Source organism: Rhipicephalus microplus, chromosome 8, assembly GCF_043290135.1.
Source record: "Rhipicephalus microplus isolate Deutch F79 chromosome 8, USDA_Rmic, whole genome shotgun sequence".
NCBI classification, from domain to species: Eukaryota; Metazoa; Arthropoda; class Arachnida; order Ixodida; family Ixodidae; genus Rhipicephalus; species Rhipicephalus microplus.
The window spans coordinates 133181695-133195774 of record NC_134707.1 but is presented as its reverse complement, the minus strand read 5'-3'; the positions used below and the strand labels follow the sequence as shown (position 1 = coordinate 133195774).

The 14080-nt window shown below is 41.7% G+C and overlaps 1 protein-coding gene across 2 annotated transcripts in view; it reads left to right on the top strand.

Moving 5' to 3' along the window:
* The window catches only part of LOC119164556 (dehydrodolichyl diphosphate synthase complex subunit DHDDS-like), a 148681-nt gene extending 138988 nt beyond the window's left edge, over positions 1-9693 (top strand). For both annotated transcript variants that reach the window (XM_037416772.2, XM_037416773.2), the window contains exon 6: positions 9346-9693. In XM_037416772.2, the coding sequence (XP_037272669.2) occupies positions 9346-9510 (165 nt within the window). In that variant the 3' untranslated portion in view covers positions 9511-9693. The remainder of the gene's footprint in view (positions 1-9345) is intronic.
* Positions 9694-14080: the final 4387 nt, after the last annotated feature.

Here is a 14080-nt window from a genome sequence, read left to right as displayed (position 1 = left end):
ACCATATTGGTCTTTATCGCGTCACCTTTACCACCCCTTTTATGAATTTATTCCAGATATGCACGTTAGAATGCCGCCAATTATGAAAAATGTGCAATACAAGCATGGTGCACCAGTGCACCCATACCTTACCGGTTGTGCAGGCAGTGCGAATCGCGAGGCTTGTGGAATTCTTGATTAATGTGAGCATACCTTGCGCGTCTGCACATAATATAACGTGCAAAAGCAAGCAATTACCATGGTCTTGTTGAAATGTACGAAGCGACAAGTTTCTAAACAAATTTTTTTGGACCACCAGCTTGTTGTCAACGCAATATTACAAGAGTGGTGCACAAGTTCTTACGCAAGATAGAACTTGACTTCAGAAGAGAGAGTGGTTTTGTAAGTTAAAGATTTACTTCGGCACTGCCTTTCTCATCGTCATCAACTAGACCTATTCTCTTCTTCCTTTTTTGCCCCCTTGCATTTTTTAACGCTTAGTAGCAGGCAAAAACTAAGATTGAGGCCGACCTCTCAGATTCTTTTTGTCGCAATAAACATTTCTCTTGCCACATTAAAACAAAGCTTTACGGCTGTTACAGCTCAAAAAGTTTAGTTTCGGCTTGTAGAGCTTACGCTATTATCAACTTCAACATGAAGCCATTGCTAAAATTATAAAAACTATTGATTGTATAAGTTTCAAATCACGCAAAACTCACATTTTTTATTTATTTTATGATACTGCAGGCCAGCGTGGCCAAGACAGGAATGGGTTTACAAAATCAAGGAGAACAGTACAGAAATATTTGACTATCAATACTAGCACCACATGAAATATATCAGTTTTGCCATAAAGTGTTGTTTAAACAGAAAAATAAAAGACAGCGCCAATACAATACAACACTCTCACAAGAAGGTATATATCATTCTCGGCGATTCAATGAGAGATGTTGTTCAAGGGCTTGATCAAAATTGTCTGCCTCGCCAACAAACTCGGGCAGGCTATTCCAACCCGAAACACTGCGGGAACAAACCCTTTTTAAATGCCCCTGTTTTGGCAAAAATGTTTTGAAGGGTGTGTCTCTAAGTGTTGCGCGTAGTTCTGGCTCACAGTTTAAAATATTACGCAAGAACTTAAGTCGACTGACTTTTCTGTGGACAGCTGGGGAAGGGGGATTTATAAGCTTTCATAAATTGAGTTGGGAAATCTAGCCTTTTGTATTCAATAAATATAAATCTTATGGCTTTCTTTCGTAGCGCTTCTAAGCTCTGCATATCTTTTTTTGTGTACGGATCCTATACCACAGATGCATGCTCCAAATTAGGTCTGATAATAGCATTACACGCTTATTGCATTAGCATTATTGTATCAACGTTTAATTCCATGTCCCATGTTTTTCACCAAGAATCAATGTCAAGAAGAGTTTGCTGTAAAAGTTTACAGTCTTCTAAGCAGGTTATTTCTTTAAATACAATACAGTCATTTGTGAACAGTTTGATAGACACTGAGTGAGGAATCTTTTGCACTGAATCATTTACATATATAAGAAATAATAAAGGCCCCAACACACTTTCCTGCGGCACACCAGAAGTAACATTAAACATCCTAGATACACTGGATTTAACTTCAACGAACTGCTTTCTCTCGGTTAAATAAGCTCCAACTAATTTATGAAGATAAACTGGCAATCTTATATCATGTTATTTCAGAAGTATTATACTATGCGAAACTTTATCAAACGCCTTAGAGAAATTAAGTAGTAGCATGTCAGTCTGCCCCGATCGATTAAGTACTGCGATAAGTTCCCGCATAGTTGTTATCAACTCCGTTGTCGTGAACAATTCCTTCCGGATTCCATGTTGGCAGGGCAAGAAGACGTCATTATCTGTTGAAAAGCAATGAATATTGTGCGCCACTATGTGCTCTAGTAGCTTGCAACTTACTGAAATTGAAGAGATCGGCTTGTAATTAGAAGCTATTGATATATCTCCTTTTTGTGGATGGGAACAACACGAGCCATCTTCCAGTCATCCGGAACGTCAATTCTTCGCAATGATTCATTAAAAAACTCTGCGAAGAAAGAGCTCATTTGTTCAGAATAGTGCTTTAAAAAGGTATTTGGAATTTGATCTGGTCCTATACTTTTTTAGTGCTTAGTTTTCTTAATAAAATCAAAACACCTTCGCTTGTGACAATATGAATGTCCACGTCTTCAAGTATAGCTGCTGGTAAGGTCATATAAGCGCTTGAAGGCGTGAAGACGCTGTGAGAGTATTTATTAAAAGCCTGCGATATTAAAAAGCAGTCAGATTTGTATTTTCTGTTAAGCTTGACTTTATTCATTGTTTTGTTGGTTTGGGCAAGAGATCTCAAGAGTTTAGCCAGATCTTCTGTAATGAATGAAGGCAAAGTGACTTGATAGTAATGTGTCCCAACGTCATTTAGTGTAGCTGCTAAATTTATTTTCAAAGCATTAACGGTCTCAAGGGCCACGTCACTTTCACTCTTTTTAAGTCATTTGATCTTCTGTTTATTGTGGGTAATCTCTCGAGTTCTTCATGGATGTTTAAAATTTTTGCGTACCTTACGGATTGGGACAAACTGTTGGATGGAGAACGAGACCGAACTTTTAAATCGCGTCCACAACACATGCACTCAATCATGCGTGCAGTAGCTTAGTGCACTCTCCAAGTAATCTGTGATTGATCTATCATCAGCATGACCAAAATCTTTGACGCTTTCTCCATTTGTACGCGAATGCACTACAGTACTTTGATAAGCCTAGGAAAAAACAATAAGCTGACACTCCATTTTCAATATTAACAGTACCATTTAAAAAGATATCGCTTACAAAAAATAAGTCTATTACAGCACTGTTTTGCGTAGGTTCGCAGATCATTTTTCAAGGTTCAAAGCTAACATTGCATCTAAGATAAAATGACTTGATTAAGATTGCCCATAAGCTAAACTGTTTCATTTCCTGGGTGGTAGCCTCGATTCACCTGTAATGACAATGTGTCACGTACGGTTGGAAAGAAGATAGTGGTAAAGTTTTTCAAGAACTCTGGTGATTCCGGGACTTTATAAACAGCGCAAACCATAAAGATTGAACCGTTTATAGTGACGTTTAGGAACAGGCTTTCGTGGTCGGCAATCTGATTTATTAAACATACATCGATACCGAGTTCATAGACAAAAGTAACTCCTCCGCCACATGTGCCTCGATCATGCCAGTGCATCTGATAGCCGAGGAGGGGGGATAATTTTGTCATCATGTACGTCTTGTCCCTAAGCCTCAGTGATAACAACCACATGAGGGGCGTAAGTCAAAAGAAGTTCTTTTAATTTGTCTACTTTCTTCACGAAAGAGAGCACGCGCAGGTTTTTAGGTGCAGACTGTGAAGGCCACGCTGTTTGTGTGGAATCTTTCACTGATTGAACAACGACACGTGTGTTCGAAACATTATCCCTTGCGTAGAACTGTGAATCGACACGCAGCTTTTCTTGCACCAGAACAACCTTCTTCGATTGCTCTTTTTCGGCTTTCGCATTTTGCCACAGCACTATTTGTTTATTTAGCGTTTTGCGCGGAAATTTCGGTCCTCTTCAGCTTTTTGCAATTTTTAGTATATGTTTTACCGTATAATTTTGAAAAAAAAAAACGAGATTGCAAGTCGCTTCCCAGATCGTCATTCCAAGCGATATTTTCTAGAAAGAGACAAGAATTTCACGCCCAGCTTATTCTCGAACACCTTCTTGATAATTGTCCGCCGTATACCATCCTCCTTTTCACTCGCTCGATCATGTATGCCAAACGCTACAAGGTTCCATATCCAACTAGTGTCTTCCCGCTCTTCAATTTTTTTCTGCTGCAGGGAAAGTGTTCGCTGCATTTTTCCGACAAAGTTGTTAAGAGTTTCAAAATTATCTGCTTTCTTTGCTATTCCTTTCACATTCGTTTTTAATTTGATCATTCTGGTTGAAAAAGAGTGAACACTTTTCTCTGCTATTTTCAACCATTTTTTAAGTTCTGCTAAATCAACCCTGATAGCTTGTTGGCCTTGTATTAGCGTTTGGAGCATTTCAGCGATGGTAGGACCAGAATTTACTTCCAAATCGCACCAAAGTAACGATTCACAAACACTATAACACTCGTACGCTAATGCAAGCAGACTACGTGGGCACGGCACGACAGCAATACCTCGCTCACCACTATAGTATGAGCATACACAACTAATCGTAAACAAAAAGACGGAACGCATGCTGAGTGCTCCCGTTTTTTAGGGTGAAGCTCTTTCAAACGGCACCCGTTCGTCCCTCGTCGTAGTACGTAACATGTCTTACGCTTTGACCTGCAAGATGGTGCCGGTGGAAGATTTCTTTTGTGCGTTGTTGAACAATGAAAAATTCGCAGCGTGTGCGTCAACTAAAAGTGGAATTCTCCTGTCTCTCATTCCCCAATAGCAGCCATTGGCATGTACATTGAGCACTATCTGACAAGAAAGGATTGCTACGTTAACTCGTTGGGCGTAACCTCCTTGGTTTCAGAAAGGTTTAGCGAGCATTGGGCCGCAGTGCCATGAATACAGTGAACCAGTACATACCATGAACTCGAGGTGGTTAGAGGTGGGAAATAGACACGAAACGCAAGCTGTAAGAAAGTATGCGTGTGCCGCCCCTCGTTTAGTCCTTGGAATGTCCGCTGGAAGGCGGTACTTCTATATGGCGAATATATGATCAAAAGATGCGAGATTGTGGTACTTGGAGTGTTGACTAGATGGACGAACGAACACACAGACAGGTGCATGGACGGACGCACGAATAGCTGCACGGACGAATGAATGCATGGATGGACGCTGGGGCAAATGCATTAACGAACGCAGGGACGGGCGCACGGTTGAACGTGTAGACGCACGAACAGACGCATGGATGGACGGGCGGATGTACGCACGGACGGTCACACACATGGAGGTATGGACGGATGGAGGCAAGAACTAATGGAAAGACGGAAGCTTCGCCCCAATTTCCATTATTATTTAGTTATTTAAAAGCAGACTTATATAAAACAAGCTACCACTTGTTTTAAATAACTCTGCTCGAATGCACAGTTCAACATATAAAATTGTTGGCCCATTACTAAGCGAAAAATTTAGTTTAGCAAACTTTTTCCTGTTTATGTAAATGCAGAATAAAAAAACCTTTTTGAGAAAAATGGCCTAAAAGATTTGAATCTGGTGACCTTGTAATAAAAAGCACTCAATGCGCCTGAAGCTTAAGAGGCCACAGTGTTGGACTTTTTCAAAGCAACATATAGCTTACTTTTGAGTGAGCTGTAGCACACTTTTATTTCTAGCTCGTTTTGCGTCCAGACTAACATCTACATGCTGCACATAGACACTTGTTATTTGGTTTGCTAAGTTGTGTTGACATTTCTTTTTCGTACTATACTTCGCCATACTTTTTGAAGTAATATAAGTTTTTGTAAAGACAGAACAAAGTCCAGTAGCTCTAAATGATGTGCAAAAGAACTACAAGAGCTGAGTGAAAGCACACGTAACCTAAACGACGAAGAGCCACTTGCCGCAGTGTAGTAGAAATTTTCAATTATATCACACACATCAGAGCTCTGAAATTTTTAAACATACTCGAGTGTAGTGAAATTTTTAAAATATATTTAAAGCATCAGGTCAGTCAAATTTTAAAGCATAACGAGACAAATTAGTGCCACGTATTATACCTATAGAGAACAAATATGCTGATATGAAAGTCCTTTAGGTATCTCAAAGTTTCAGTTTCGGATCGTCTAGGAAAGGTTTGTAATAAGGTCAGAACTTTTGAACTGCTTAAGAAAAAACAACATAACTATTTTTCCATAATGTTCTTCAATAGGCAGGCTGCATGTAGATGTTTACTCCCGAAATGTCTTTCTTTCATAAGAAACAATTTCAAGGCAGTCTTCTATGTTATTACACACAAATAATTTCACAGAAATCTCTTTCCCAGTTCAATAAAAGAAGTGGCATCTGCTCACCGCGCAAGCTCGCTCCCACCTTAGCAGCACTGCTTTTTTGTAGCGTGTACATTTGTGCTTATGTGGTTACAGAGCGTCATAAATAGTACATCGGAATATTAATAGAATTGTTTCATGCTTATTACTCACTTTATGCCTGGCATTCAGAATAAAAATATGCTTTTATATTATAATAAATTGATAATATATGCACAAGGTGCTTCACGTACGCAGAGCCAAGCATAAAGAACGGTGTTAATTGATCGAGAACACTGAATGAACGTTTGTCGCCACGTAAGGTGCGTTGGGGTATTTTTATGTGCAAGTTACGGATGAAAAACGAAGATTGCCTCTGCACCTTGTGGTATTAACTTTAGTGCGTGGCCAAGTAGGTTTCGTTACGTTACCTAGCGCCAATGGCAAAATGACTGACCTTTTTTCTCTGTCGAGCATGCAGCGTTGTAATTTTTTCGGTGTTTACAGAAAAACTGAAGAAAGCACAGTGTAAAGAAAGCGTCAAAGGCCAATGCTTTTAGCCCTTTCTTTCCTACGTGTAACTTTGTGCGCTTGAACGAAATCAATTCAATTACAAAAAGAGAACCGTAATGGGATGCGAAGCAGCAGTGGTGCGCATGGCGTTGACTAGGTTGAAAAGAACGTCGACGCGTATGGTGGAAGAACGGTTTTAAGTGACTGTAGCATTTACTCGAGTAAACGTTTGTTTGATACGCATAGACACAGGTGGCTAGCTGTGTTTCGTGCCAGTTTCATTGCAGATAAACGAGCTAAAAGTCTAGATGGATTTATCCACGCATCCGCAGCAGACGTACGGAATCGGCCTGCTAGTCATTTGGAATGGCAGGCCGCCTCCATACGGCAGGTGCGAAAGTGCAACTAAATGATTCTGGTATTTCCACTAGACGTGCGGCCAAGTGTTGCAGGTCGTGAGAAGGGTGAGATAAAGAGACAGAGAATTGTCTTGCGAGCAGGCGGAGGAGCAACACCAGCAAGGTGTTTTGGGAGGAGGCGGCTGCTGCTGTGGGTGAGGGAAAGGGTGATGTAAACGCGCAGCTTCGACTTGACCTACTTGGCATCGTTCCAACAACTGCCGCGTTGGCACGAAAACACGTATATACAGCGTCACATAGGCTAGTCAAACAGCGGCTTCACAACTATTCTTCCTTTGTGAAGCTTCAAAGACCAAATTTACGTTTTACTTCGTGTTTTTTTTTACAGCTCAGTGTATTCTTTTTTAAAGAAAAAATAGGAGAGGCTGCCATTATGATGGCTTTGACTACTCTTTCTCACTTAGCAGACAAAGTATGCCTTAGAACACAATAAGGGCACATAATACAAGACAGTAGAGCATACGATGTGAAAACTACGCAACAACGTTACACCACATGACGCTCCAGATGCGGCTAATAAGTTCATATGTCCACAATTTTCACACAAAAAGTCAGTACGCATCACTTAACAGTTTAGATACGCCTAATAGGCTCATATGTACACAACTTTCACTCACAGTCAGTACGCATTGAATGACAGCTCAGATACGCCTAATAGGTACATACCTACACAATTTTCACACACAAAGTCAGTACACATCACATGACAGATCAGATACGCCTAGTAGGTTCATATGTACACATGTTCCACACACAAGGTGGGTTCCCAGTGAGACAAATGATTTCACGTAATATCAAACACGATGTTACAATATTACACATATCTGTGTGTACTAAGGAAAAGCTACACTCTTAAAAAGTTAGTAAAAAGGTAGTAACTGCAAGCAAGTAGGTAGTAACTGCAGCAGTTGCTACTTTTCTTCGACCGTTACTACCCGTTTGCTACCTGTTTACTACCTACGTTAGTAAATAGTTACTGGCTACCACCATTACTAACTTTTTGCGACCTCTTTACTACCTACGTTAATAAACAGTTAGTAACTGAGGTAGTAACTGCAGCCGTTATAACCTTTCATGCCCCTTTACTACCTCTTTGCTACCTGGCTTTTGACTATATAATTCCAAATAGTGTGGGAATGCTATTTTGATAATTTATGAAAGTAATTGTCTCGACGTATTATCATTGAACTGAAAAATGACGCAGAAGGTATTTGTAGATAAAAAAATATATTTTGTTTCAAATTATGCAACCGAGATATGTAAACGTCATTCTGATATTGTCGAAACGGAGAAGTACAAGTTAACGAACTATAAGCAGGTGCTACACGCATCGTAATAGACAATTACAACAAACTTAGTAAATACAGCACATAATAACAAGACCGGCTGGTGAAAATAACCAGAGACTCACATATAGCCTCAAGGACAGTCACAGTTAATCCACTGCAGCGCGTCTCCAAATATTATCATTGCTATGGCGCGTCAAACCCCCGAAACGATTATTACCTTTTAAACGCTGATATATTAGTCATGTGAAGCATTCAAATGGACTAAGAAATAATTCAGTACTTTCTCGGGCCACTGTACATAATGCTTTTTTGTGGCCATTTTATAATAAATAAATATGACATATAATATGCTCTAAGTGAGGCTCACAAAAAGTCTTGTGCTACGTTACCAAACAAACGTAACCAGGTAGTATATTATAGTGCTAACGATTTGTATTTTTTTAAATTGATCCAGAAACGGAAGTGCTCCCCTGTGCCAGATATGCCCCTGCGAAGTAGGGGCTATATATACCCCCCCCCCATGCTTACTTCTTTCTACAAGTATCCGTAAAAAATAATGTACTTGTTTGGTCTATGTATTCTTCGCAGTCATGTAGTTATAAGTCATTGATTAGCCAACATTAGCAGTGGAGAAATATTATGCCAAAAGGAATGAACTGCGTAGTATCAGTTACCACTTTTTTTCTTGAAACCTTCAAAGTTACTACCCATAGGTGGTAACAGCTAGGGCAGTAACAGTTACTAACTCCTGGTAGTAACAGCAGAGGTACTAACTATTACCACCCTTGCCGTTACTAACCGCACTACCAGGGTTGTAACATATGTGACAAACCATTACTACCCCAAAGTTAGCAAGTACTACCACCTTTTTTCTAAGAGTGTAGGCGACATCGTATAGTGTAAGTAAATATTTCTAACAAATAGTAATTTCTTTACTCCAGACCAGTTTAACTACTAAGTTTGTTAATGTTCTATCATTACACTTATACTTTTCTTCATTAATATGTTGTTTTCGATTTGTAGTTTGCATAAAATGAAATTGAGTTTTAACCAGTTGCCCTGTTTTCTACCGATGCCACCAGCTAAGCAAAGTTTGTTTGAGGTTGTCTATGTGCTTCCAAGGGTGACATGTTTTGTTTTCTATTCCCATGCAAACAGGTCGTCAAGGAAAGACACCAAAAGACGTTTTCTTCATCCCATGATATGGATCCACATAAAATATTTCGACAACGCAAGTTTCTAAGAAGCTTGAAGTTGTGGAAGAGGCGAAGCATTGGGGAATTGCTCTCTTTAAAGTGCACTCAGAAAAAAAAAAGACAGTAGTGCCAAGAATGATTCGTGAAATTTTCAAAAACATGTTTTGTTCTTAATTGCCTTGCTCGGCATGCTCAATTTAATGCGGTATTATTCATGCAAATTACACTGCGAACTCAATTATGTAAGCAAACGCATCACTAACCTGTTTGAAGTTTTCCAACAATGTTGCATTAAACTAGAGTGAAAATATTTTTCTTTGTGGGAGTCGTGTACTAGGTTTGATATATCATACTGTTCTCGTTGAAGACATTGTCTAGCTCCCTGTAGTTCTCCTGTAAGTGGCGTATCTAATTTTAAGTGCACTCTATATTGAAGATCGGCGCATCATATCTGCAGCAATCATCACACTGAACATTTTACTGTGTGCTCTATAAATAAAAAATACCGCAACAAAGCATCTACAAACACGAAGTGCGTTCTACCTCTTTCAGAGATTTTGTCAAATTTTCATAGTCCCCGACTCGCCAAACAAACGGCTTACTAATTGAACCATGAAAAATAAAATTTTTTTCTGCGGTTTTGGCCAGAAAAGCTGTTCAAAATGAGTTTAATGTAATTGCTTTAGACCTACAATACAGTAGAAGTGCTACTTTCTCCACCTACTACGAATTCCGCATTATTACCAACCAAGCTGTTTCAACTGCTCTAAGGTACTCGGCTGCTGACCCGCAGGTCGCGGGTTCGATTCCCGGCTGCGGCGGCTGCATTTCCGATGGAGGCGGAAATGTTGTAGGCCCGTGTGCTCAGATTTGGGCGCACGTTTAAGAACCCCAGGTGGTCGAAATTTCCGAAGCCCTCCACTACGGCGTCTCTCATAATCATATGGTGGTTTTGGAACGTTAAACCCCACAAATCAATCAATCAATCAATCAATCAATGTTTCAAATGCTGATCGCTTGTGCTTCGTCTTGAAAAAATCACCGCTCTAACCACAAAGTGAATGATGATGATAAAGGAGCTTGCTCTGAGGTGCACGGGGCGTTTCTTGGCGAGACCAATTCTATAGGAAGGCTTGTTAACGAACCAGCGCATCATGTGTACGTCAAAGGGAGCGTTGTTGGACACATTCTGCGGCCAGCGCTGCACAGTCATCGGCACGTTAGCTACCTGCCTTTTTAGCCATACTGACTGCTGCCGTGAGTCATATTCCTAACGTTCATAAATGGCAGACGTGGAGATATCGGGCATTATTCAACGAGGTTGAGAGCAGGCAGGTGAGAGGGTATGAGAAGATATAGGTACCTGTGCGTAACACCCATTGTAGGAACCTGTGACGCGCAGTCGTGACTACAAAGTGATAAAAACTATGTGGGCATAGCCGTAAGAATCTTTCTTACTATGCCGGCCTGCTTGACAATTTTTTTGAAGACGAAGAAAGAGACCTTCGACGCAAAAGTTTTAGTCCGTCTCTCTATTTGTCTGTTCGTCCACTCTTACCGGTACCGGGTACTCTGAGCGGCACCAGCTGATACCCCAAATGGCCGACCCCATCTGCAGCACCCACCAATGTTGCTCAAGATCCAGCGTTAATACTTGGGTGATTGTCAATTGAAAAGCAAGCATTGCACATATCTGAGCCACCATAACAACAAGTATATATATTCTGTATGTGCGTCTCTGACTAGAAAAGGTATACATAAGTAATTCTGAAGACCATAGTTTTCATCACGCTGCGCTCACCATGCGACGCTTGCAAGAAAAGGCGAGTGTTTCCAACGCTTTGCTAAGACGACACGGTGGTGGCACCTAGCTATCACCTTACGTTCTACATCTGATCACCTCGAAGACTGGCGCGCATGCCTGTCTCAGAGCCACGCGCTTCGTTTTCGAAGAAAAATGCCAGATAGTGCTCATGTCTCACGTGTAACATTTCTTATTGCGCTCGTTCACCTCCGCTGCACGCTCCAGGCAATCTAACGCAGAGCCTCCAGATTATATTTCACCGATTTCTTGCGCAAAACATCAAATAAATGTTTTGTTCACTCTTTCCACAAGCAAGACTATTCTCTTTCGACGACATCTGCAGATTAACATGCAGATACTAGGGCCAATTTTTTCTCTTCTCCTGACGGGCAAGTAACGCGCATGCGCGCGCCGCCAGCCCAAACCAATGACGCACCCCTATTTTCTTCTCTTTCACATTCTTGTCTCTCCCCTGCTCTATTTTTTATGTGGCCTTATTGAGGTGACATCTTAAGGAAGACACAGTTACGACGCCACACTTTTTTTTTCTCATTTCCTTGTTTTCGAAGTCCCTACGAGGAGGCGAGCACGCGAGACATCAGAAACCGAGGACTAGTGTGGCATTGCGCCATCTATAGTTAGGATTGGTGGAATCACCGGTTATTGATTGATTGATATGTGGGGTTTAACGTCCCAAAACCACCATATGATTATGAGAGACGCCGTAGTGGAGGGCTCCGAAAATTTCGACCACCTGGGGTTCTTTAACGTGCACCCAAATCTGAGCACACGGCCCTACAACATTTCCGCCTCCATCGGAAATGCAGCCGCCGCAGCCGGGATGCGAACCCGCGACCTGCGGGTCAGCAGCCGAGTATCTTAGCCACTAGACCACCGCGGTGGGGCCGGAATCACCGGAGAGGCGAGCTTGAGCGGTGACTGCAGAAGTGTACATACTGGCGGGCACGGGCTATACAATCTCAACTGAGTCCGATTCACTTGCTCGTGACTATTCTTGTGAAGATGAGCTCAGTTTCGCTTAATACACCTTATAATATTGTAACCGTGATCTGTCATTCAACTGTCTAGGGAATTTCATTTTCTTCAAAATATAATGGCTCAAGATTCGGATTTCGGTTGTCCAGTTTAATCGCATTTCATCGGACAGGCTTAGTGCGATCATATGCAGTCACCCAAATGGCTAGTCATTCTCAATTTACAATCAGCTTAAAGCAGATTTATTTAGTCATGCTTAATCCGAAAGAACATAGCTTGGTCGGGTCTAATCTACCTAATAGCAATGTCACTTCATCTTGGACTGCTTCAGCGTGATCGCACATTATTTGCACTGATCTTGCCTAGTCTCATTTGATAGGCATCTATCAATATAGATTGGTATTCCCTTCCAGTAAATTAGTTTATCTAAAGTTAATTAGGCAGCAAATGCTAGCCTAACAAGCCTTCTTACTCTGATGAAATCTGGTGGCTCAATTAGTATGAAGAAGTATAAAATAATGTTGATTTGTATAGATACTAATAATTGCCTTGACTATGCTTATTTAGCATGAGCTGCGACTAACGTGTCCTGAGCAATGTTAAGCAAGGTTATCGGCAAGGTAGCCAAATCATCTGCTCCGTGCAGCTTTACGCAAAGCTTAACGTCCACTCTGCTAAAGCTGCTTCACGTGATGGTTACTCATGCAGCTATAGCCAGCCAAGCCAGGAATTATTTAACAGCATGTTTAGTGCCACCAAATTAAAAGTACAGATGCTGGACAAATCAACAACTAACCTCACATATATTGGTTTCGTTGGTCAGATACCAGCAGTCGCGTTTCGTTTGTGCTTTCTTTATTTTTACCTCGCATTATCGAGGGAAAAAAATATCTACTAGCCTTAAACGTGTGACACAGTGGTACACAGTAACTTGTCATAGCGGCCAAAGAATGAATCCAATTGGGCCAAAAGCGACATGATTGCAGCACCTTTTCGCGCTAACCTCTGCGCGCCGCCCGACACTTTTGAACCAATACTGCCGCCAGGTGGCGCAGAATCTTTAAAAAATCACACCATATGGACAAGGTGAATGATTATGAGTGGTGTGAAGCGTCCATACGTCTATCCATGCTTCTGTTCGTCCGTCCGTCCTTGTAATCCGTGCGTACACCCATGCGTCCATCCATTCGTCCATTTGTGCGTCTACCTTTCGGTCCATCCATCCGTCCGTCCAGGCATCTGTCTTTTATCTCTCTGTGCGTCCGTCTGTCTGTGCGTTTGTCTGTCTATCCGTTCATGTGTTTGTCCGTTCATGCACGGACAAACACATGAACACATGCGATCGGTTGCAAGTGTCCATGCGTCCGATCGCGTTAGAGAATGCAGGTGGCATTTGGGTAACACGGACAAGACGCGAACCAAGAAAGCCGAGCGCAAGCGTCTTTAACGCGCACGCCACTCTCCTTCCTGCATGCCCCACCAACGATCCACCATGCACGGTGACTATCCGTGAGACTCAAAGAGTCACTCATTGCTCGCACACCCAGGCACTACCCGCGCAACAGCCAGTCGGAGAGTAGCGGTACAGCGCCATCTAGAATATTTTCACTCAACTGAAGCTTGTATGCACTTCTATGAGACAGCGCCGTTTATTCATCTGTTTGAGAAGTACTGTCTTCATTTTTTTCTCGTCTTTTCTACTCGCTACCTTGCCTCTTCTTCTCTTGGTTAGGCCACACGCAGAAAAAGGTTAGACTAAGAGGAGCTTCACCCCTGAAAGGTGTCGCTACCCATGGAAGCGAAGGCACGTGAGCTTCAAGGCACCCTAGCTGCGAGTGAAGCTGTGACAGGGCCGCGGCGCCGCTAGTGGAAGCAATAAGAACTAGCTTGCACGCCA